This window comes from Petaurus breviceps, unplaced genomic scaffold (assembly GCF_028583685.1).
Source record: "Petaurus breviceps papuanus isolate PSGF00001 unplaced genomic scaffold, PetGlider_PUasm1.0 220, whole genome shotgun sequence".
Classification (NCBI taxonomy): Eukaryota; Metazoa; Chordata; class Mammalia; order Diprotodontia; family Petauridae; genus Petaurus; species Petaurus breviceps.
The window spans coordinates 22,446,618-22,472,764 of record NW_027185876.1 but is presented as its reverse complement, the minus strand read 5'-3'; the positions used below and the strand labels follow the sequence as shown (position 1 = coordinate 22,472,764).

General features: G+C 36.9%; 1 protein-coding gene across 4 annotated transcripts in view; it reads left to right on the top strand.

The window, feature by feature from the left end:
* NME7 (NME/NM23 family member 7) overlaps window positions 1–26,147 on the top strand; it is a 190,540-nt gene that overhangs the window by 72,464 nt on the left and 91,929 nt on the right. For all 4 annotated transcript variants that reach the window (XM_069094736.1, XM_069094731.1, XM_069094734.1 and 1 more), the window contains exons 8-10: window positions 11,635–11,699; window positions 14,419–14,487; window positions 17,907–18,008. In XM_069094736.1, coding sequence (XP_068950837.1) covers window positions 11,635–11,699; window positions 14,419–14,487; window positions 17,907–18,008 — 236 coding nt within the window. The remainder of the gene's footprint in view (window positions 1–11,634; window positions 11,700–14,418; window positions 14,488–17,906; window positions 18,009–26,147) is intronic.

Below are 26,147 nucleotides of genomic sequence, written 5' to 3'. Positions count from 1 at the left end.
TAATTAAACTTAATTAAATGTTTTTGTAGAAGCTCTTCAATTTCATGTAATCAAAATTATTTGTTTTATCTTTTGTAATTGTCTCTATCCCTTATTTGGTTAAGAATTCATCTGCCATGAATAGCCGTGTCATTTGCTTCTCTTCTAATTTTTTAAAGTATAATCTTTAATATTCAGGCCCTTTATCCATTTTGAATTTCTTGTGGAATTTGTTATAAGGTGTTGATCTGGGGCATGCTAGGTGGCACAGTGAATAGAGCACCAGCCCTGGAATCAGAAGGACCTGAGTTCAAATCCAGCCTCAGACACTTAACACAAAACTAGCCTTGTGACTTTGGGCAAGTCACTTAACTCCAAATGCCCTACAAAAAGCAAAAAAAAAAAAAACAAGATGTTGATCTAAGCCTAATTTCTTCCAGACTGTTTTTCCATTTGCTAGAAGTCATTACTAAATCCCTTCCCCCAAGTAACAAATGTTTTTGAGTTAATCAAATGCTGGATTACAGAGTTCACTTATTTGTTATTCTTTCTTATTCAGGTAGTTTCATTTATCTATTTTTCTGTTTTCTCTTTCTTTGCTTTTTTATGATTCTCTGTGATATAATATTGGTGTTTATATAATCTTGAAATATATAAACTAGATATAATACTTTAATACTTGGTATAATACTTAATATTGATAACTTCATTCACTCCACATGCTTGTTTTAGTGAGTACAAGCAAGTTCCTAGGTTTGTGTCTCAGAGTCTGATTTTAAGGATTCCCCAGGCCCTTGGCTTTTCCTGAACCCCTACCCTGGCCCTGATTCTGCCCAGCTCCATAAATAAAATGAAAACGGGAGATGCATGGAAGTCTCAGGGGAGGGGTAAAGTTGTGAAACATGTGCCACACAGAGCTACAGATAAGAGGGTAACAAAGGATCGGGAAAGTCAACTGGAAACCTAATGGATGTAGGGACCCTTTATCTCCATCTCCCTCTGGAAGCTGATCAGGACAGGGCCTCAGGTGTACCTACCCAATGTCCCCATCTCTAGGACTCTGGTCATAGAGGCCCTGCTTCAGGGATATGGGGAGAAATTGAAGAGGTGGTGGTGGAGAGGAAGAGCATAAGGAGGATTTCCCCATGAGTATGGGAAATAGAAGGGAAATCTGAAAGATCTAAAGATCAAGAGAGAAGTAGATAAACAAAAAAAAAACCACACATTTCACAAGCAGATAAACCAGTTAAGAGGATCATAAAAACCAAAGGAAAGAAAATGAACAATACTACAAAAAGAAATCAAAGTAGTACATTGAATAAATATAATAATATTAAAGTAAATGAACCAATATTACTGAGTAAAAGAATCTTGTGGATTCTGCAGTGAACATGGGAAAATAAAAAGAAATTCCAGGATGGCTCAAATAGGGGAATTAATCTCTTAAAAGAAAAAATTGCAAATGAATTTAGGACAGAAATCAGAGCTCTCAATATAGAATTAATAGCACAAGCAACGATATAGCATAAATTGAAGGCGTGATGAAGAGTCCCTCAGAATAGGAGGAAGTACGATAACCAAGTACAGTAATCAAGAAATGACTAAGTAATAAAAGAAATTCTCTCATGTTATAAGGTATAGGGAATTATATATTGATAAAAGATTGTGATTTTGATACTATTATTCTACTTATCTTATTGTATGGCTATGGAACATGGAACACAGCAGTCTGCAAAGAAATAGGTACTTAATTTCATTTTCAACATAGGGCAATTTCCATAACATATTCAGATTTGTAAGACTAAGAGCCATTCCCCAACTGGTAAATGGTCTAAAGATATGAACCAGGTGAGTCTTGAGGGAAGAAACTCAGTCTATCTAAGCCAAATGAAAAAAAAAATGCTACAGGAGAAATACAAATTAAAACATTTCTGAGGTTCCGTCTCTTACCCACCAGATTGGCAAAGATGACCTGTCCCCCCCAAAAAAGAAGAAAATGACAAATGTTGGAGGGAGTAAAGAAGACAGGCACATTGATGCATTGTTGGTGGAGCTGTGATTGGGTCCAACAATTCTTGAAAACAGTTTGGCACTATGCACAGAGTTACTAAATAGTTTGTTCTCTTTGATTCAACTATGGTATACTCCTATGTCTATACTCCAAAGAGATCAAATAGAAAAATGTCCTATATGTTAAAGAGATTACAATGGTTATTTTCATCATGGCAAAAACTGGAAACTAAGGAGATATCTATCATTTGGGGAAGTGGATGAATAAATTGTGGTATATGAATGTAATGAAATGCTATTGTGCTATTAAGAGATTAAGAAAAAAGGTGATTTCAAAGAGACATAAAAAGACTTATATGAGCTGATACAGGATGAAATGAACAGAATCAGAAGAACAACTTATATAATAACATCAAAATTATAAAAATGATTTTTATGAACTGATGAAGAATGATAGAAGTATAACCAGAGCAATTTATAAAGTAACAGGAGCATGCTGAAAACAATTATGAAAACCATAAGAACTCATGCTCAAAAAACCCTCACTTGATCCCTGCTAACTATCATCCCATCTCTCTCCTCCCTTTTGTTGCTAAGCACCTTGGAAAGGCCATCCACAATAGATATTCCACTTCCCTTTACCTTACTCTCGTCTTACCTCTGCGTCTGAGTTCCATCTTCATCATTCAACTGAAATCATGCCCTGAAAGTCACTAAAGCTCTTACTGACCACATCTTACGACCTTTTCTCAGTCTTCATTCTTCTCTAAAGCATTGGATACACTCTCTTCTTGATACTTTATTCTTTCTATATTTTCTTTCTTTTTTATCTTTTTGGAGGGGGGGAAGGCAGGGCAATTGGGATTAAGTGATGTGCCCAAGATCACACAGCTAGTAAGTGTTAGGTGTCTGAGGTTGGATTTGAACTCAGGTCCTCCTGAGTCCAGGGCCAGAACTCTATTACTATACCACCTAGCTGCCCCTCTATATTTTCTTAGTATACTTTCTCCTGGTTCTCTTCCTACCTATATGGTTGCTTCTCTTTCTCCTTTGCTAGATCTTTATCCACATCATGTCTATTAACCATAGGTGTACAGCAGACCTCTTCTCTTCTCCCTCTATAATTTTTCATTTATTGATCTCATTAGCCCCCATGCTTTCAGTTATTATCTCTAGGCAGACTATTCTCAGATCTGCTTGTACAGCCCTAAACTTTCCCCTTACCTCTAATCTCAGATTTCCAGTTATCTATTAGATATCTTCAACTGGATGTTCCATAAACACCATAAACTTGACCTGCCTACTATTGAATTTATTTTTTTCTTCTTCAAGGCTTCCTCTCTCCCTAACTTTTTGTTACTGTCCAAGGCACCACCACGCTCCCAGTTACTCAGGCTCACAGTCTAGGTTCCATCTTTAACTCCTCACTCTCTCTCCCTTCCCTTCTTCCTCCCCTCTCCATATCTACTCATTTGTCGAGCCCTATCTTATGTATGCCCCATCCCTCCTTTGAATACTGCAACTGCCTTGGTGCAGGGCAGTCTTATTACTTTATGCCTGGACTGTTGCAATAGCCTGCTTGTGGGTGTCACGCGTCCAGCCCATCCTCCACTTATTTCACAAATTGATCTTCCTAAAGTGTAAGTCTGACCATGTCATCTCCAGTAGCTTCCTACCACCTCCAGGATTAAATATGAAGCCCTCCGTTTGGCTTTTAAAGTCCTTTAGCACAATAATTTGTTCCCTTCCTACCTTTTCAGTCTTTTTATACATTACTCCCTTTCATGTATTCTTCAGTTCAGAGACAATGACCTTCTTGCTCTTCCTCCCATTAGGCCCTTCATCACCCAGCTCCAAGCACTTTCACGAGTTTTTCCTCATCCCTGGAATATTCTCTTCCTTATCTCTGCTTCCTAACTTCCCGGACTTCCTTCAAGCTCCAGTGCTCCTTAGAGTGTCTCTGAGACTAATTTACACCTAATTTGTCTGTTATCTATCTTGTTCATATGTAATTGTTTATGTGTTGTCTTCTCCATTAAACTGTGAGCTCCTTGAGGTCAGGTACTGATCTTTGACTTTCTTTATATCCCCAGCTTGTGACTCTTAATAGGTGCTTAATGAATGGTTTTTTGATTGATTGACTGATGGTCAAAATAACCTCTCATAGTTCTAGGAGACCTCTGTGAAACTTGCTGTCCACTGTCTGACATAGAGATGATGTACTCAGGGGGCAGAATGTGATGTGTATTTATTTTTGGACATATTCAGTGAGAAAATCAATTTTCCTTTACTTTGCTTATTTGTTGCAAGGAATTTTTCCTCCAATGGGGTGGGGTAGGATTAGAGAGAGATTTATGTTAAAAAATACAAAATTAATTTTAAATAGAAGGAAAAAAAGAATGTACCATGCATGTGAGAAAACTGCATTATATAATAAATATGTAACATTCAAGGAAAACTGGAGTTAGGACATTTTTGGTGAATTCCATATGTAATGGAATATGAAGATTGGCTGTTCACAGGGTGAAGGTGAAAGATGAGAGATGAGCAGCCCGAGTGCTCCTCTAGTGCCTGCAGTGTCAGCAGAAAGCAGTGGAGAACCTGAGCAGGGTGGGCAGGCCAGGATGGCTCCCCATCTTCATTGCTGGAAGGAACATCCTGGTTTATAAGATCACAGCTCTATTTGAGTGTTTGTATGATATTATTTATGTAGCAAACATCTATTTTTGTAAGAGAATAATCAAGGAAAAGGGGTATGTTTGAAAACTGATACAAGTTGAGGGGTAGAACTGATGCTCAGTCTATTTATCCATCCAGTGTAATAAGCTTGTTGTTGTTCATTTGTTTCATTCATGTTCAGTTCTTTGTGACCCCATTTGGAGTTTTCTTGGCAGATACTGGAGTGGTTTGCCATTTCATTCTCTAACTCATTCTACAGATGAGGAAACTGAGGCAAGCAGGGTTAAATGACTTGTCCAGGGTCACACAGTTAGCAAGTATCTGAGGCTGGATTTGAACTCAAGTCTTCCTGACTTTAGGTCCCATGCTCTATCCAGTGTGCTACCTAGATGCCCCTGTAGTAAACCTGCTCACTGCTTAAGTAGTAGACCATAATAGATGGATTGAGTGATAAGCACATAAGTTGATTTGTATTTCTTAGTTTAACAACAGTTTTCAGAAACCACTGTTTGGTCTCCATTTCATTTAATATGATTTAGACATTTTCTTATTCACAGAATGCAGCAAACCTAAGGAGAAAATGTAGCCAATATGGTGAAAGAGTCCATCCTTTCATCTGATTAAATAATACTGGAAGATTATTAGTCAAGTAGCTTTTCCTAGCCCTAGTAACATACTGTGTCTAGGAGACAAAAAGCTTTTCCATCTAGTTCTTTTGCCTAAGGTTATTTGTTATGCATATTTGGTAGGATTAGTATTAAATTCCTCCTGTTGAATTTACTAATGCTTGTGCTTTCTTTTGTACTTTGTCGTTGAAAATTAATCCTAACTTTCTCATAATCTCTGGTTTTGATTTGACGTTACAGTAATCTCATTTGAAAGATTCACTCGCCCTTTTCTGAGGATCATTAATGAAACCCTTTCCTCGTCATTTAAATTTTGAAATAAAATCAACCTACTTTAATTTGATTTAAATTGGTTATTAACATTATCAACTTTATCCATTTGTAATTTTGTTATTGTACTTATTCTCAGACATATTAGAGTTGGTTGTCTTATTTTTCTTGCATTGAATTCAATTTAAGAAAAATGTAGATTTTGATGTAGATTCCCTATACTTTGTCATTCTAAACTTAGCAGTCATTTCTTTTCCAATGACTTATTTAGATTTTGAGAATATACATGCTTCTAGATGTCAACAAAATCACTTAACTTTAATAAATATCCTAAGACTTTGTTTGCTTGTTTTGGTTGAATAATAGACAAGCCTATTAAAAATATCCTATACATATGTCTTTAACAACAATTTTTACTCTTAATATGACTTCTCAAAAATTTTTTTCTGCCTGAATTTCCTCTGTTTAATCTCGATTCCTCTAGATTACTTTTTACTACCATCTCTACCAAAACACATTTTTCTGTAATAATTATTTTTAAAAATAATGTTTTAAGTTGTAAGAGATAATTTTAGTGTTTGTTCAGGTCAGCAGTTAAGTTCAGTATTACCAGGTGGCATATTCCTGGTTATTCTGAGGTCTAATGGGGAAACACTGAGGGTTTTGAGATGTCAAGGAGAAATATCATGCTTTTGACAGAAGAAATGTAAATCAAAATGGGATATTGGAGGTAGGAAGAGAGGAGTTCACTTTTTGCCTTTATATGAAAAAACATGAGCTAGATGTGATAAGATGTCATTCTTCTGATAAATATTTATGTTCCCTCTTCATAAAATTATTTATTGGAGTTACTGTTTTGGGAGGAGGACAAGAGGAAGAACTGTGGACTTGATTTTATGAGTTTAGTGAATTTCTTATTTGGAATATCCCTCTGCCAATGCTGACCAGTAGTTCTTATGCAGTTTAGATAGTTACCTAGCAAACAGGTTAAATGATTTCCCTGTGGTCCTATGGAAAATATGTGACAGAGTCGGGATTTGACCACAGGTATTTCTGACTCCAAGAATGACTCTAATCATCACACCCAGTAGCTTCTAGCCAGCTATTCATCAAAATTAATAACAAATAGTAAAATTGGCAGATTTTAATTTATTTTCTTCTTCCTCTATTAAACCATATTACTTTTGGCAGAGATGTATAAAGAGAGTAGAGTTCTGGCAGGGCGTCAGAAGATCTGAATTTAATGATCTCTTCCACTAAGTATCTGTGTAATTTTGGACACTTTAGCTGTCTTTTCTAGGCCTCAGTTTTCTTCATCTATAAAATAAGGAAGTTGGCCTAGATGAGTGGTGTCAAACTCAAATAGAAACCAGATCTTTGCAGATCACATATTGAGACTTAGAAAGCCACAGATTAACATGACCTAGGTTGTATTGTGTTTTGTTAAACATCTCCTAATTACAGTTTATTCAGGTTCACCAGGTGGTCATAAGCTTGACATCTCTGGCCTAGAGAGTTTCTAACTTCCCCTCTAATTCTAACCTTCTTTCTATGTTGGGTATTTTCTATGATAAACATAAAAACACCGCAAGGAAAGCTGTAAAAGCAAGAAGGAATTGGGTATTTAGGTCATCGGCAAACTGAATAGATTCTGAAGAATTTGATGTTGACCACACTGCTTCAAGTTCTAAATAAAACAGGAGACATAATGAGATGTGTTTTGTAGCTATGAAGCATCCGTATTATGGCTACAGGAACCACCATCTTTCTAGTCATCCAGACTTGCAGCCTCGGCGTCTTCCTCATCCTCAGGTGCTCCTGCTGTTCAGTCTTTTCAGTCATGTCCAACTCTTTGTGATCCTGTTTGGTCTTTTTGTGGCAAAAATATTGGAGCGGTTTGCCAATGCAATCCTTTTCAGATCTTGCCCGTTCTACTTCCATGACATCTCTCACTTCTCTACACTCACATAGGGAAGGGTGAAGGGGAGCATTTCTAAAGTACTGCTATGAACTAGGCATTGTGAAAATGATTTATAGATATCAACTTATTTGATAATAATCACCACTCTACTTCAGGCTCTCATCCCCTCTACCTAAATTATTGTGATAGGCTTACCCTTGATCTCTCTACCTCAAGCCTCTCCCCACTACATCCCATCTTCCACTTAGCTGTCAGAATATTCTTTCTAAAGTTTGGGTCTGACTGTGTCACCTCTTCCTCCTTAATAAGCTTCATCAGTTCTTTATTAGTTCTAGGTTAAATATCACTCCTTTGTTTGGCACTAACCTGGCCCTTTCCAGGCTTATGCTTAACTCTTCTCCTCATATTCTACCATTTAGCAGGCCTGCTTGTTCCTGGTACATGGCTACATTTCCTCTCTCCACACCTTTGCACTGGTTGTTCCCCTTGCCTGGAATTCCCTGACTTTTACCTCTGCTTCTTAGTTTTCATGACTTCCTTTAAAAGAATCAACTCAGATTTTGTCTTCACACAAGTCCTTTCCAGTTCTCTTAGTGCCTGGTGTCTAACCCTTTCAGATCACTTCTCATTGACTATGTACATATCTTGTGTATGTCTTTTCTTCCATTAGAATGATTGCTAGTTGAGGGCAGGGACTCTGCCATTCTTGGCATACCCATCTCTTAGCATAGTGCCTGCACTTAATAAGCACTTATTGACTGATTAGTCATTTCCCAAAATCAGAAAAATAGCCTTGTGTTGTTAGTTCATTCAAACCCACGTAGTTCAAAGTCTTCCCCAAAAGACTAATGTGTCTCATTTGAGTTTGAATCTCTTCCCAGAAACTCACATGTGACTTCTTCATTAAAAGTAGTTATGGTAATAAACCAAAATCTTTAAAGCTTGACTAGTTGCTTTCAAATTCATTTATTAACTTGGTTTAATTACACATAATTTTCATCACAACGACCATCAAATGGTGACTGTTGATTCCAGCCACAAAGTTTACATGAATTTTATTGATTTGATGAATATCTCATACTCATGAATTCTCTGAAGAAAAAAAGCTTTATATTTTAAGTGTGTGTATATATGTGTGTGAAATAACAACTGAGGAGCAGTAATATTGTAATATTCCTAGTTAGGAATTGGTAACTATTGGTTGGACTTTTCAGAGAGACATTTTAAGTCCTTTCCTGGTGAAAAAAGCACCACTTCTTTAAAAGGCTTTCCCTGGTCTCTTTTTGCTGCTCTTCCCTCCCCCTCAAAAGTTACCTTGCATCCACTGTGTATTTATATTTTGTCATTTTTTATTTAATATATTTTGTTTCCCCCAATTGCATGTAAAAACAATTTTAACATTTTTTAAAGTTTTGAGTTCCAAATTTTGTCCCTGTATATTTATATTCTTAAAATTTATTTTTGCAAGCATTTATTATCTCTCTCATTCCTGCTACTCTTTGAACAATTAAAAAATAAAAGGGAACCCCTCAAAACAAATATGCATAGTCCAGCAATTCCTTTATTGGCCAGGTCCACAAATGTATATATCATTCTTCATTTTATGTCCAATACCCCTTTGGCAGGAGATGGACAGCATATTTATCCTTAGTCCTCTGGAAGTATGGTTGATCATTGCATTGATTACAGTTCTTCCTAGTTTCCTCTGAAATTGCCCATTTAATTATATAATATTCCATAATATTAAACAGTAAGATTCTATTCATTGTTTTAGCCATTTCCTAATGAGTAGAGAAGGAAATGGAAAACCACTCTAAAATCTCTGCCAAGATAACCCCAAATTGGGTCATGGAGAGTTAGACACAACTGAAGAACAACTTAACAATAAGTGGATACTCTTTTACTTTGCCATTTTTGACTACTACAAACAAAATGCTATAAATATTTTTGTATAAGTGCGTCCTTTTCCTTTTTCTTTGATCTTTTTGGGTTATAAGCCTAGTAATGGTATAATTGTGTCAAAGGATATGTATAGCTTAGTACTTTTTGGGCATAGTTCCAAATTGTTTCCAGAATGGCTAGACCAATTCAGAATTCTAGCAAAACTGCCTCAGTTTTCCAGAATCTCTTCCAATATTTGTCATTTTCCTCCTTTGTCATCTTGCCAATCTGATGGGTTTTGAGGTTGAACCTCAGTTACTTTAATTTTCATTCCTCTAATAATAAGTGATTTGGAGCATCTTTTCCTCGTATGACTGTTGAGAGCTCGAATTTCTTTTTAAAACTACATATTCATATCCTTTGGCCATTTATCTATTGGGGAATGGATCTTAGTCTTATAAATTTGATTCAGTTCATTATATATCTTGAATATGAAAACTTTAGCAAAGAAACATGTCCATTAGCTATTTCCTCTAATATTAATTGTATTAGTTCATGAAAAACCTTTTAAATTTTATATAATCAAAATTCCCCATTATATCTTCTGTGATCCTCTCTGTTACTTGTTTGGTCATTTTCTGTTTCCCATCCATAAATCTGAAAGGTAATTTCTTTGTTTCTCTAATTTGTTCATGGTGTCACCTTTTATGTCCAAGTCATGTATACAATGGGAATTTATTTTGGCAGATGTTTTTAGTTCTTAATCTATACCTAATTTCTGCTGTACTGTTTTGTCACATAGTGAGTTCTTGCCCCAAGAGGTTTATCAAATACTGTGTTTATTTGTTTTTGTTTATTGCATACCTAATCTATTCTGTTGAACAATTACTCTAATTCTTATCCAGCACCAAATTATTTTGATGATACAATATAGTTTGAGATCTGGTACTGCTAGACCTCTTCTTTCATATTTCTTTTTATTGATTCCCTTGATATTCTCGACCTTTTGTTCATCCAGATGAATTTTGTTACTGATTTACTAGATCTATAAAGTAATTATTTGGTATATTTTTTCTGATTATGTAGGTCTGTTTTTGTTTATGCAAAATGTGTTCTGTAGCTGGGTTCTTATGATTCCTATGTGTGTTTTGGTAAAGAGACTTCCAAGTGTTTTATACCTTCTATTATTTTGAGTGCAATTTCTATTTTTTCTTGACTGGTTTATTGTTAGTACACAGGAACGCTTGTAATTTATATGTATTATTTTGTCGTGAAATTTTGATGAATTTATTGTTTCAATTAATTGTTGATTCTTTAGGGTTTTTAAAGTAAACCATATTATTTTTATTTGTAACCCCAGTACCTAGAACAGTGCTCTGTATACAGATAGGCTCTTAATAAATATTTATTGACTGATGGGATGCAAAAGTGAATGGGATGTAAAAAAAGGCATTAGTAAGATATACACATACAAATCCATATTTATATTGAACAAATTATGAGAAACTACTCTCATTTAATTTTGGGAAGGATTAATATTAGGTCACAGGAATGTTTGATATAGATATTGGATATGGATATACACATACATATATATTACCTAGATTTTAACATAACATTTAATAAAGTGTCTCATCCTCTTCTTTTTGATAGGAAAGAAAGATATGGATTTGATATTAGTATAGATGGGTATCTTTGTCGTTGGTTAAATAGCCAGACCCAAGGAGTAGTTAGCAATGGTCTGACATCACCTTAGAAGGAGAGCTAGGACTGTTGTTAAATAATGCTACCCACCTCTTGACAGGGAGCTGGTAAGACTAAAGATACAGAATGAGACACACATTTTTGGGCATGACTGTGGGAATTTGTTTGCTTGACTATACATATTTGTTACATGAGTTTTTTTTTTTCATTTCATTGCAAGGAAGGAAAAAAATATGTGCTTGATAATTGGAAAATTAATTTTAAAAAGAAACATACTGCTTTGTTATTTTGAATCTTCTTTGTGTATATCTTGTCTCCACAGCCAAATTGTAATGAAACCTCATTGTACACTTTTGTGTCCCCTACACTGACTAGCTCAGATTTATGTACATAGTAGTGTATAAATACTGAAGACCTATGATGAGAATTGGCTAAATTTATCCTGTGAAAGTATATGCTTTCAGGAGTATTGTGCAAGTCATCTGCTTTGATGTGGGAAAAAGTTCATCCTAAAGTTCATCCTTAATTTTATAATTTTGTGTCTGTTTTGTTTTACATTTTCAGGGCTGTTGGGAAAGATCCTAATTGCCATCCGAGATGCAGGCTTTGAAATTTCAGCTATGCAGATGGTAGGTATTTTGTAATGAACTATAACTTATTTAAAAATTATTTCCTTTCTGATTTTATTGAATTTTTGCATGGAACATTATTCATGTGGACAAGTAAATTCACTTCATTAAAAACAAATTGCATTTACATATAAAATGGGTTTTAATTAGATGTGTATCTTTCCTTTCACTGTCAGCCCCAAGTGTTATCTGTGTCTCAGAACAGTTATTCTGCTTACAAAGTGTAGCTTCCATACTAGGGGTGTTCCTCAGAAATCTCAGCTTAGCTTTTGCCCCTTGCCAGGAACCATCCCCTGGAACCATCAAGGTTTTAATCATTTTTTCCCCCCACACAAGGTCTTCCTTGAGAATTTAGCTTGTGTGTAGATCTTTGTAGAAGGGGTCAAAAAGTCTGTAACTCCTGTGAAAGCACTCAGTCTTGGTCCTGGAATTCTGTCTAGTTTGTCAGTCTGCTATTGTTTTTCCATTATAGATGGCTTGTCTCTCCCTCCGCCTCCCCCCTTCCCAATCATCTCTTTTACTCCCTCTCTCACATGAAGAGGTGTTCCTTCTCCTTGTCAAGGCAAACTCCTTTATACGCACAAGCTGATTGCCACCTCTGTCATCTGCACTCTCTCACTAATCAATCTCTCTCTTTCTGCTAGCCCCTTCTCTTTGGTGCCTTCAAACATATCCATGCTTTAAAAAGTTCTCACTTGATTCATCCATTTCCACTATGTGTAAGCCTATCTCCCTCCTCCCTTTCATGGTTCAACTCCTTGAGAAAGCTGTTTACAATTGCTACCCCCTCTTTGTCTTCCCTCTATTTCAGCCGCCTGAAAATCTGGCTCCCAACCTCATTATTCAACTGAAACTATTCTCCAAAATTATAAATGATCTCTTAATCACCAGTTCTAGTGGCCTCTTCTCAGCCTCTGTCCTTCTTGACTTTTCTGCTTCCTTTGACACAGGCGATCACTCTCTCCTCCTTGACAGACTCCTCCTTAGGTTTACAGCGCAAGCCTGGTTCTCCTCATACCTGCCTGGCTACTCCTTAGTTAACTTTTGCCGGATCTTCATCTAGGTTGCACCTGCTAACCATGGTTGTCCCCAAAGTCTCTTCTCTTTGTCTTCTAAACTCTTTCATGTTTTGATCTTATCATCTCCCAGGAATTCAATTTCCATTTCTATGTAGCTGATTCTCAGTTCTGCTCATCCAGTGCTAATTTTTTTTCCTGTCCTTTAGTCTTATATATCCAAATGTCTATTGGACATTTTGAACTAGATATTTTTTTGAAATCTTAAACTCAGCATGTCCAAAGCTGAGCTAATTTTATTCCTTCCCCACCCTCCACCCCCAAACTCTCCTCTTTCCTGAACTTCCCTACTATTGAAGGCACCGTCATCTTTCCAGTCATCTAGACCAGCAACCTTGGTGTCACACTCTACTCCTCTCTCTCACTCACTCATTGTAGCAAAGTCTTTTTTTTTAATCTTCGTAGTATCTGCCCTATATGTCCCTTCACACAGCTACCATCCTGATGCACACCTCTATTACCTCATGCCTGGACTATTGCAATAGCCTTCTACTCAGTTCCCTTGCCTCATATCTCTCCCCACTGAAGTCCATCTTCTGCTTCGCTGTCAAAGCGATTTTCCTAAAGTGCAGGTCTGATCATGTCACTCTCTATCCATCCCCATCCCCCTCAATAAACTCCACTGGCTCACTGTCACTTCCAGAATCAAAAAGAAATCTGCTTTGCTTCTAAAACCTTTCCAAACCAAATCACAGAGGACTAGATACCTTCTTCTATCCTCCTGAATTCTGAAACCTCTCCAAAATTATATGGAAGAGATAAAGTAACTTCAGCTGTTTCTACCAAGATACCAAGAACCCTAATGTGGTAACAACCTGAGAAACTACCAGCAGAGAAGGCTAATTCCTAACTCAATCACTCAGCACACCCTCCCCCAGCACCACCATACCCTGGCTGAACTCCCAAAGACAGGCTAACCACTGTCTGATTTCCCCTATTTTTCTGAGTTGAAATTTTCAGTCATTTAAAAAAAAAAAGCAAAACAATTTACACATGTTTTGCTTAAAGTGATTTGTCCCAAACTACACAATGAGGAAATGGCAGAGATAGGCCTATAATCTAGTTATTTAACTTCTAACCCAGTGCTCTTTCTACTATACCACACTTCTTCTGATTGAAAAAGGTTAGAGTAGCTAGGGATTCTTCTTAAGGCTTAGGGTTCAAATAATGTTGTATCAGCCTCATGTATTCCATTTTATGAATCAGTGTATTCTCTCGTTTATACTTTTACCATTGTTGTTAATTTGGCAAATGAAAGCTCCTCATTAAGTGGAGTTTTATTAATATATTTCTATCAGATATTACTTTCAAAGAGTATTTATTTTATTTAATTTTGAATTATGATTCAATTTGTTTTTTTGTTTTTTTTTTTTGTTTTTGCTTTTTGGAGGGCAATTGGGGTTAAGTGATTTGCCCAAAGTCACATGGCTAGTTTTTGTGTTAAGTGTCTGAGGCTGAATTTGAACTCAGGTCCTCCTGACTCCAGGGCTGGGGCTCTATTCACTGCACCACTTAGCCACCCCTCAATTTGGTTTTAATATAAATAACATCTCCAAGGAAAATATTCCATCTTGTATAAGGTCAGAGTTTTAAATTTGATATTTATTTTTTAATTACGTTATCATTCTTAATTTTTGTTCTAGTACAATATGGACCGAGTTAATGTTGAAGAGTTTTATGAAGTTTATAAAGGAGTAGTAGCTGAATTTAATGTAAGTATTAGAGCAAATATGAAATATTTGTCATGAACATACATAAATGCACTGAAAATTTTGTGCATCTATAGCCTGAGAGGGATTTCATTGTGCTTTCAAAATAATAGTAACAAAATCCCCCTCAAAATCCAGCCCATCATCAGTTAAACATTTGGCTCTTCCTGTGTACCAGGAACTGTGCTAAATGCTAGGCATACAAAAATGCATGAAATAGTTCCTGTTCCTATAGATGTCACAGTCTAATAGGGAAGACAACATGTAAAAAGAAGCTGAAAAATGGGTATGTAAGGGGAGCTTAGAGGCACGATGAAGTCCAAGAGTAAAAGTAGCTGGGTAATGAGGAGGTGGGCTGTCCTGAGTAATGCCCTCCTTAAATGTCGGATCTGGGAGGAATTCTCCACTGTCAATTCTCCACCTTCTCTAGTCAGAGGCAGGTGGTACTGAGGAGGTTCAAGTATCAGGGTCAATGGGCTCTTTCAGGAAGATGAGATTCCAAGGAATCGTGGTCTGAACTGAGAAGGGGAACTGTGAACTTGCTATGGTAGCTGTGATGGCCAGGCAAGAACTTTGAAATGCTTGTGTATTAGGCTCAGTGGATAACAATGATTGGGTTGCTACTCACCTACTGGGGTACAGCTGCATGTAAAACTCACAAACATGATAACCTGACTAATGTATAATGTAAAAGTATTTACAGATCCTATACTTGACTATAAGCCGCCATGGGAGGGGAGGGGAGGGAGGGGGACAAAATGTGAAACTCAAGGAATTGAATCCTGTAAACTAAAAGGAAACAAACAAATTAATAAAAAAAAAATTAAAAACAAAAAAACCTCACAGACATGGATGGGCTGGTATGGAGTCACAGACTAGCCCTACTCTGCACTGTTGGGATGATCAGTTTGAAGCAGAAGGTAGCAGAACAAGTGAAGCTTCTTTGTGTACCAAGGCAAGGTACACCAGGCTATACCTGGTAGAAAAGTCAGAAATGCCAGTACTCCACCATGATATGGAATGTTCCAGTGCAGATTGCATTGGCTGTGGAAGCAAGAGAACTATGACTGTGTCTGAAATGGACTTGAATGTAGGAATACCTTCATTATGTATCTGTACTGTATTGTAACAAAACTGGAAATTTTGTTTTCTTTCTGTCATCTATTATAGGCAAGCCCTTCATGCTGCTGATATCAATAGTATGCTCATCTCCTAATTACACAATATTATATTGTCAAGCAGTGCAGGGATATCATGAAAAATAGCTCTATCTCAAAGTCTATATTATATGACATAATAAATGAAATTGAGGAGTTACTAAAATCTGAAGAAGAAAAAGTTGAAGACCTCGTAGTCACTAAAATCTTTACTTAGTGAAACCTCAGAAATTGTCCCTAATAAAATAGATGACAAAAACAGCATTGATGTTGCAAATGATTTTGGTTTTCTTTATTATTAAATTTTATTTGTAATGAACAAAAATTGATTTTCTCTGCCTCTTCCAACACCCATCTCAAATTGGAAAAATATGCCAAAACAACCTTGTAACAAATATACATAGTCATGAAAAATAAACTCCTGTGTTGGCTGTATCCAAAAATATATCTCTGTTTCAAATGATTTTGAAGAGAAGATAAGCATACTTAGATAGGAATTGTGAAAAACCCTTTTTGAGTGTGACAGCATGAATCTAACCAGAAGCCCAGTTATACAAAAACAGAGTAATTTAAACAGGCTATTTCATAGCTATCCTAAATGAAGACCATCTCCCATCTTACTTGAGAAAAAGTATGAACACAATTCAGGAACTACACATAGCAGTATATGTGGTATCTACTGTCACTATAAGAACCCTAGGAGGAAAAAAGGTATTTATCAAGAAATAACTCTTGAGGATAGGCATCAAATTTCACCATGTCAGAAGCTATTTGAAAGACCGGTAAATATCTGTGGAGAGGAGAACCATTAGAAGAAGCTTTACATATCGAGTTGTTATGCATGGTGAAAACAAAACAAAACAAAAAACCATTGAATGACATTGGAATATTGCCTATGTAAAAGCAACAGAAAAGAAATATGCAGAACAGAAATACATATCAGAAATTTAAGGTTGCCTTATTCAACTTATAAAGGAAAAAAAAAAGATTAAGGTGATACGAGGAGCCAAAGTATTGTAATGAATAATATAATTCAAACAAAACAAAATTGATTAAACAAAACAAAACTTCACTACAGATGCTTGAGAAGTAAAGAATTCATAAGCGAGTGAAAATCTCCTAAAAGGAGGATCTGGAAAAGTTTTTGGTTATCTATAAATAAAACTTACTATCCTCCTTCCCAAAACCCTTCTCCATTCAAATGTACCATCATCCTTCCAGGTTCCCAGGCTTACCACCTTTGTGTCATCTTTAATTCCTCTCACACTCACTCCACATATTCAGTCAGTTGCTTGATTTTGTTTCTACCTTTACAGCACCTCCCTTCTTCCCATTCACACAGCTGCTGCACTATTGCAGTAGCTTTCTGATTGGTACATGGAATCGGATTTTTCAAATGTAACTGAAAGTGGTTAACCCCCAGGACACAACCAGTGAAAGGACTAAAACCAGAGAGTAGCATCAAAACACTCTACGGGTTGAGATCTCAGCCAGCAATATGGTAAGGAAGTATAGGACAAATGGCTGAGTCATGTGGATTTATTTGGGAAAATGAAAGTGCCTGGGGCGGCCAGGTAGCACAGCGAGTAAGAGCACTGGCTCCAGTGTAGGGATGACCTGGATCAAATCCTGGGTACACTACATGTAATATTAAGGTTTTTTGATATGTTGGTTGATTTTGTTGAAGTTTTTTTTTCTTTGTTATAATAGGTGACTTGAAGTAGAGATAAAGCACGCATAAAGTGTATATACATAGGGTAAATATAGATGATGGAAAAACAAAAAAAATTTTAAAAATTAAAACAAATACCAAAACATCCTTGATTCTGAGAGTCAGAATGGGGGAGGTAGGGCATTCATGACATTCATCATCACTCATGTAAAGGCACATTTAGAATATGTAAAAATAACACATTCAGTTCTAGAAATAGCTATTAGGCCTATTTGCCTAGAATGTGATATTTACAAAGGGTGGTGATATGAAATAGGTTTAGAGAAGTAGTCTGATGCTACATCATGGGGATTTAAAAAATATTTATATTTTATCATGGAATCTATTAGGATCCCCTGATTGTTTTTGAGTAAGGAATTGACAGTTCTGTGTCTTAGCAATATTAGTTTCCAAGACAGGATATGAAGAGCCAAGGACAAGGGGCATTAAATCATCCTTAGGTGATTGTAACTGTTCAAGTCTAGGAGAATAGTGGTGTCATCAACAGAAGAAAAGTAATTTATAAAATTGACAGTGATCCTTTTCTCTTTTAGGAGATGGTGGCAGAAATGTATTCTGGTCCTTGTGTAGCATTAGAGATTCAACAGAATGACGCTACAAAGACATTCCGTGAATTCTGTGGGCCTACTGATCCTGTAAGTTATTGTCTTAAGGAAAATGTAAAAATTAAAAGTGAACATTCTTACTATTAGATTATCGTTTCAAATACAAAATCTTTTTACCTTAGTTTTTGGTATCTTGATGGAGCCATGTTTTGATTAATGATACAGATTATAAACTCCATTTCTTTTCATCTTTACTCCTTCAGGTTCCTACCTTTGAGTGGATTCACTCAACACTTTGGAAGCCTTCCTATTTTTCTTTTAATATCTTGGGATTACCATTTGGTATGCCCATTTAGTGTCTTTCATTCTGGCTACAAGACTAATTTACCTACTTTTACAGTCATAAATATGTTCTTGGTAGTATTTTTGTATACTTCTTGTGTATAAGCTACCAGTGGTAATATGGTACAAACTGTTCACTCCCAGTATGCAGCTTACAAAATGGTGAGGCATATGCTTATCCAACATGTTAACTAGTATCATGGAACTGATGGTGAAGTTCTCCAAATTCTCACAATGGGCTAATTTCATCAAGCCTCAGAATGCTATAAAAACTCTTGAAACCCACAACAAACTATCCAAATCAGAAAAACAAAGTAGGTGAAAGATGCCCATTGACTAGACTAGAACATGAAGTTGAATAAGAAGCCTGTCAGTCCATCAATCTATAGCTTCTGTAGAGATGATGCAGATCAGTCATGAGTCTAATCATAAACACTCAAAGGGGTGGGAACAAGAAATTGGACTTGATTGGATTTGTCCAAATTGTGAATTGCCTTCATTGATCACATATTGCTCATTAACACAAGTGCCCTTTATCAAAAATATTTTCTCACTATAGCTATTTGGCTACTAAAAGTGATTAGTAACCCAAAGGGCAATGGGTAGACTCATGGAGGATACAAACAATAGTCTGTGAGGAAAAAAAAAGGAATCATTTTTACATCTTATTGCATAAATAAAAATGACATATGAGAATGTTATTCAAAATACAATGTTATTTTTTACTTGTCTTCTTTCATAACTTGAGAATTAAAAGTTTTTCATACGTTCAAAGCACACAAAGTAAAATCTTCTTGCATTTAATTGGAATTTGAAAAAAGGCAACTTGTTCTTAAGCATGAAGTTAGCAATTATCATATCTCTTTGCTAGCTCACCTAGATAAGTAAATTATACTAGCCCTGAATACAAAATGTGTTAAGTGCTTTCCTTTGGCACGGTACTGTCACAGAGCTATCATTTTGAGACTGCAAAAAAGCGAGAGCAAACAGATCCAGGACTGAAGCAAAATGATGTATTATTCCATTTTGAATCAAGAAAAAGGCCTCAGGTGAAATTTAATAATTTAACATTCTCTCTCATTCTTTTTTTTTTTTTAACTTCCTTTGGGTTTGTTTTTCAGAGTATTTTTTTTTCTGTAACTCTATGCTATGGGGAGATGCTGTTGTTCTCTTTGGATACAAAGAACAATAGAAAGAGGTAAAAATATTTAGGGATAAACAATATACCATTAGCAAGGGAAAGCATGGCCAATGAAAATGTGATGGATTTGACTAAATAATAATGATGTAGCTCACATTTCTAGAGTGCTTTGAGGTTTACAAAAAGCTCTCTAGAGGGTAGTCCTTCCAGGTAGGTGGGACAAGTATTACGATCTCCGTTTTACAAGTGAAAAGCTGAAGTTCAGAGGGGTTGAGATCATAAAGCTAGTATTTATCAGAGCCATGATTCAAACCCAGGTCTTCTGACTCCCAGACTAGTGTTTTTGAATTTTGGGAGTCATACTGATATTAGAAAATGATGAAAGAGTGATTTGTCTTGCCTTTAGTTTTAGGTTTACTTGGTTTTCTCGATTTTGATCTTACTTCAGAATAATTGCACTATCTCTAAAGTCAGTCCGTAATACTTTTTGGATATCATTGTGTATTATGTACCAAATGGATACCTTATTCGGAGGGGTGTGTGTGTGTGTGCGTGTAGCAATGAAAGTGATGGCTAAGTAAATGAGTAACACGTCTACAGTCCTCAGTATGCTGTCAGTCTAGTTGGGAGCTCATAATTTGTGAATATGAAAAATATTTTGAAATGCTGTCAAAATACCACTACATCTAAGCTCATGCAGTTCTCTCAGAATGTGTCAGTGCTGAAAAGTGCAGAGAACAGAGATCTCAAAATAAACCAAACACAGAAAAAGGATGGTGCTAGAGATGCCGAGGGAATTGTGTGAACTTCTGGCCACTGTACAGTTTGAAATACTATTTATGTTACATTTTAGAAAAGTGTAGAATATTGTTTTACTTTTTAAAAAGTTTATGCCAGTGGTAGCCTGGGATTAGTCATTTTGATATCCTCAAGGAAATACAGTTTGAGCTGAGGTGTGATGTAACACATAGAAGATAAGGAAGGCCTTTTAGGCAAGAAAATAACATGAATAAAGGCAGAGATTAAAGACTATGCAAGTGGTATATAATGGACAGCAAACAGATTTACTTAGCTACAGGGGCAGAAAATAGTGGAAGGGTGGTGGGATACAGAAAGGCTGGGGAATGTTACTAGAAATAAATTATGGAGATATTTTAAGATCAGGAAAAATAATTTGGAGTCCATATAGTAAGAAATAGAAAGCTCTGCTGTAGGTCTTTGAGCAAGAGCAGTATGATTAGAAAACATTTGAAGTTCTTCTTGGGACTTTGTATAGAATAAATTGGACTAAAAATGCTGGGGACAGTGGATTTTGAAGTAGTTGAAGCAGTGGGGGGTCTATACTAGAGCAGTCACTATGGTAGTATATAGTACAACTTCTGGGACTACTTTCCAGCCTCTCCTAGCAATAGCAAATTGGGTCTCTGGCGCTGGGTTACTGGTTCTCCTCAGGAACCTGGAAGGATTCTGGGGGTGGTAGTGTTTTTCTAATGTTATGACCTCTTAGGCCTCTACCAGAGTACTTTCTCCTATGATTATCAGTTGATATCAATTAGTCAGTCATATTTAATTATAGTGGTATCATTGGTACAAAATACTATTGTCCCACCAAAGTCTGCCCCATGAGTACATACAGAGAGTTCCTGGGAAAGTGGGCTCAAACATAACACATGTTGCAGAGGGATAATACAGTTCCTAAAAGTCTTTTTGCTGGAGTCCTGATATCAGATGTTCCCATCAGGATTGGTATAGTTTTTTTTGCCATGTAGAGTCATGATTATTTTGATAAATGTTACTCTATGAATGAATTAGATAATTATATCTAATATAAAATTATGTAATTGTATTGTCACTTTGCTCCTGTCTTCTTGTAAATATGGTTTTTCACTGATAATATCAGCATGAATATCTTTTTTAAAAAAGTTCTGTAAGATAGCCCTTACTGTATGATTTAAGAGCTCATGTTTCTTATAGCCATACCTATCATAAATTCATACATTTAATCTGATTTTGTCATATCAGGAGATTCAAGTGCTAGGAATGTTGATTGGAGAGGTCTAGTAGGTGCTGTGGTTTGTAGCCCAGGGGAGAGAGAGATGGAGGGAGATGGAAATGGAAGAGAGAGAGAAGGAGAGGGGGAGGGGGAGAGAGAGAGAGAGAGAGAGAGACAGACAGACAGACAGACAGAGCAATGTTCCCTCATTGATGTGGGAACAATTGGGGAGAGGAAAAACTATTTATAATTACATGGGATACTTAGGGATCCTGGAAGTAGGTAGATTGATGATGTATAAAATAGATGGCAGAAGTGGTAAACAGTTTAGTGTGGAAACAAGAATAGTATTAGTGTACTGCTTTCCAAACTAGAACTCTGATTTTGCTCTACCTGATCAATTCCTTTCTTCACTAGACTCTGCCATCCTCTTAAGCTATCTTTCTGTATATCTCCCTTTTTTCCTCAACCAAACTTCTTGAAAAAGCAGTATACATGTGCTGCCTCCAGTTCCTCTCCTCTTACTGACTCCTTGACCCTTTGCATTATGGCTTCTGACCTCCTCATTAACTGAAACTTCTCTTTCCACGGTTATCAGTGTTCTCTTAATTTCCAAATCTGACGGTCTTAAATTCTACTCCTTTTCAGACTATGCTTGACACTGTAGCCCACACTCTCTCCCTGAATACCTTCTTCCCTCTAGGTTTGCCTCCTACGTGTAGGATGACTTCTTCTCACTCTATCCTGCTGACTTATCATTCATAAACAATAATGCCCCTCACTGTGGACATACCCCAAGGTTCTGCCCTAAGCCCTCTACTCTTCTTCTATACACTCTCTTGATAACCTCATTAGATCTCATTAATTATCATCTTTATGCAAATGACTCACTGATATAGCTATATATCTATATATATGTGTGTGTATATAGGTTTATGTATATATGTCCCAAGTCTCCCCTCCAAGGTTCATTCCCACAACATCACTTTCCTGTTTAGCATTTGAAAGTGGATATGACAGAGACATCTTAAACAAAATATACCTAAAGCTGTACATTTACCTTTCTCCCCAGACATTCTCTTCTAAACTTCCTGATTTTCATTGAAGGCACCACTCTCCTTCCAGGCTCCCAGTTTCATAACTTTGGCGTTATCCCCATCTCCTCACTTTCCCTCAACAGCTTTTGTCCAATTAGCCATCCAGGTTTGCTGATTCTACTTTCACAACACCTTTCACCTCAAGCCCTCATCACTCGCCTCCTGTTTGGTCTCTCCCCACCCTCAGCCATCCTAGACACTGCTGCTGCACTAATTCTCCCCACGTGCACATCTGACCAGGTGATCCCCTATTTAATCAACCCCAGTGGTTTCCTGTTGCCTCTGCCACCAGATATAAGCTCCTCTGTGTAACCTTAAAGCCCTGCACAGCCTTGGCCAGCCTAACTTTCTGGCCTCATTGGAGATTAAAGGCCCCACCTACACTCTGTGAATTAGCCAGATTGACCTTCCTGTGTTCCTTACACATGATGCTCTCTCTCCCATCTCTATGTCTTTACACTCACATTTCCATATTCTTAGAATGCAATCCCTCTTTACTGTTCCTTAGAGTCCCTTCTTCCTTTAAAATATAGCCCCATCTTCTCCATGAAGCCTTTCCTGATTCCCCAACTGCCACTGCCCTCCCTCCTTATATTTAACTACTCTGTTTGTATTAATTTTATATTTATATTGTATATATTTCTGTACTTGCCTCCCCATTTGAATAAGTTTCTTCTTGGGGTGAGTGGATATTGTTTCATTCTTTGTGTTTGTACCTTCAGTACCTAGAACAGAGCCTGGCATATAGTAGGTACTTATTTAATACTTATTAATAGACTGATCAGTCTGTGGCAGGAAAGTCAGCAGTTCTGATGAGCTTTTTATCACTTGGAATGAGAAGAGTGAATGTTAGGAAGGACCATGCAAGTCTAGCAGACAGGGCCATGTTTCCACTGGGTCTCCTCTCCTACCACCATTGTGAGATGTGTGTTTTGGGTGTTCACAGGCATGTCCTAAACTTGGTCTATGGCTTGATTGCTATAGGATCCTCACACTGTATATATTAGTGCAAAAACAAGTAATGCCGACAGGTCTGAGGTAAAATTGTATTAACATACACTGAGCTCACTTCTATATCTTGTCTGTGAAGGAAAAAGAGTAGCTGTGCAGACTCTCTTCTCAAATTTTGGACCATTTTAGTTACCATTCTCTTAACTGTCTTAGATTTCATTATGTTTTATATCATGGCAACCAGATTGTGTATACTTCAGCCTGATGAGAGATCCATCTTCTAACAATGATATTCTTCTGGCTATGCTGAAGGACTGCTAGTCATGGGATTTCACAGTCTTTGGCTTGGGAGAATTGGTGACACTACTTGGAAAAGTCATACAGTAAGTGTGTACCATTAGAGGAAGTGTTGACATCAATGAAATCCATTAGAAATATGAAATATACACATACCCACAGGTATACATATATGCATGTACATATAGAGATAGATATGAATGTGTCAATATATACATGCATACGTGCCTACATATGTGTATATACCTATGTACACAATATAAATTTCTTTCTATCTATCTAATCTCTCCCCCTATTTTGTAATATGAAGTTCCCTGTTTCTTCAGAGAATTGAAGTGCATTGAGATAGTCATCCCTGTAAGTCAACTCAAAAAGGGATAGAGGTGGAGCGAGGGAGGTGAGAGGAAGCTGACAAAGGAACAACTGCTGGCAAGCAGTTGATTAATCATCTGTCTTCCGAGTAAAGGACAAAGTTAGGCTTTGAAAGGCTTCTTCTGGTACAAAGCAGAAAACATGTGTGGGTGTGTTAGAGAAAATATTTTTTGTGTTTTTTTTCACCCTCATGATGTATCCTGGTAGGAGGCAGATGAAGTAGGAAAATGCATGAGAAAAACCTGTATGTTCTTTTGTGGCATATTTTGCATCTTTTAATCTCACATACCTTCTGGGAAGCAGTTCTTTTTTTTAGCTAAGAGAACAATAAAGCATGCTTTCTTGTTCAGTGAGAGGACATGAAGCAAATTTTTGCAAAATCCCATGCAATTTCATGAAACTTAGTTTGCCTAAATGGAAGAATTAGTGGCATTGAGCAATAGTGTTACATTTCCCAACCTCTGTCCCTCCTTCAGGTTTCCTTGACTCTATAGGAATTCTTTGAAGTCGAAGACCTGGATTTCTGACCTCCTTTGTGTCTGTATTCCCACGACTTCTTAGCCTTTTCAACCTTTGTCAGTTCTCTTCCGTAAGTCATCCATAGGAAATCTGTCTAAATACATTGGAGGTCTGCACCTGTTTTTATTTCTTTTACAATTTTGTACATTCCAACACAATATTCATACTATCTGTCTGTTACTCTCTTCCCTGACTATATGACTGGGGCACCTAACTTTTCTGGGCTGAATTCCTGATATTTTCTTAGTGATGTCCCTGAAAGCACTGCCTTTTTATTCACATAATTTAAGGATTATTATATGGAAGAAAAACATTTTATTTTACTTGTCTTCAAAGAAAAGAACTAGAACCAAAGAGAAGAAATTGTAGAATGACACATTTTAACTCCAGGTAAGAATTGTCCACTTAAAGAACGTGCTTCCTTAAGAAACACTGCTTTTGGGGTGGCTAGGTGGCGTAGGGAATAGAGCACTGACTCTGGAGTCAGAGGAACTGAGTTCAAATGTGACCTCAGACACTTAACACTTATGTGACGTTGGCCAAGTCACTTAACCCCAATTGCCCTGTCTTCCCCCCTCCAAAAAAAAAAGAAACATTGCTTTTCCCTTCCTTGGAGGTGCTCAGGAAGAGCCCAAATGACCAGCTTTGGAGTCACACTCTCCCATACTACCTCTGACTATAAGGAGTGTGGGCTCAGACCTAATGCAATTTCTACAGATCATTGATCCTTACCAAGTTCATGTCCAAATGTGACTTTGCTTTTGGATAAGTCCTAGTTTCAAAGTAGTGATCCCCTGCAGCATTATGTTCAGTTTTTAGATGCTACAGCTGCAGGAATGAACAGAATCCAGTGGACTACCCATTCCAATCCACATAATTTTAAATGTCTGTCACAGGATAGCCCTTACAGAGTTAACTGCGGCCCCTGTGTGTCCCCTTGAAACAAACTGACGAGCTGGAGAGTGTCTAGAGGAGGGCATTTAGGGTAGGGAGTTTCAAGACCATGCTATGTCAGCATCCTTTGCAGAAAGCAGACTCATTTAATTAGAGGAGAAAGGACTTAATGGGACATGATGAATGTTTTCAATTATTTGAAGATCTGCCAGATTAATATTCCTATAGCACAGGTGTCTCATTCCTTTACTCAAGTTGCTTCAGTGACTTCCTCTTTGCTTTTGGGAGTGCCAACTTCTCTCTTTGGAATTTAAGATCCATCAAGAGTCGGGTTCCTGCTTGCCTTTCCAAGCTGATGACATAATTACTCTCTTTCTCTCAATTTATATTTTAGCCACACTGGGCTGTTTGCTGCTCTCCCTATGTGGCATATACCTTCCTCCCTTTATACCTCTATACTGTCTGTCTGATCCCCTTTCCCCTCTGAGCCCTGGCTCCCCAACTCCCCCTCCCTCCAATATTCTCCCTTCTTGATTCCCTGGTTGCTAGCCCCACCCATTGTTGACTCTGTTTATATCTTGTTTTTTATTTATGAATAAATTTATTCATATTTCATCATGTCT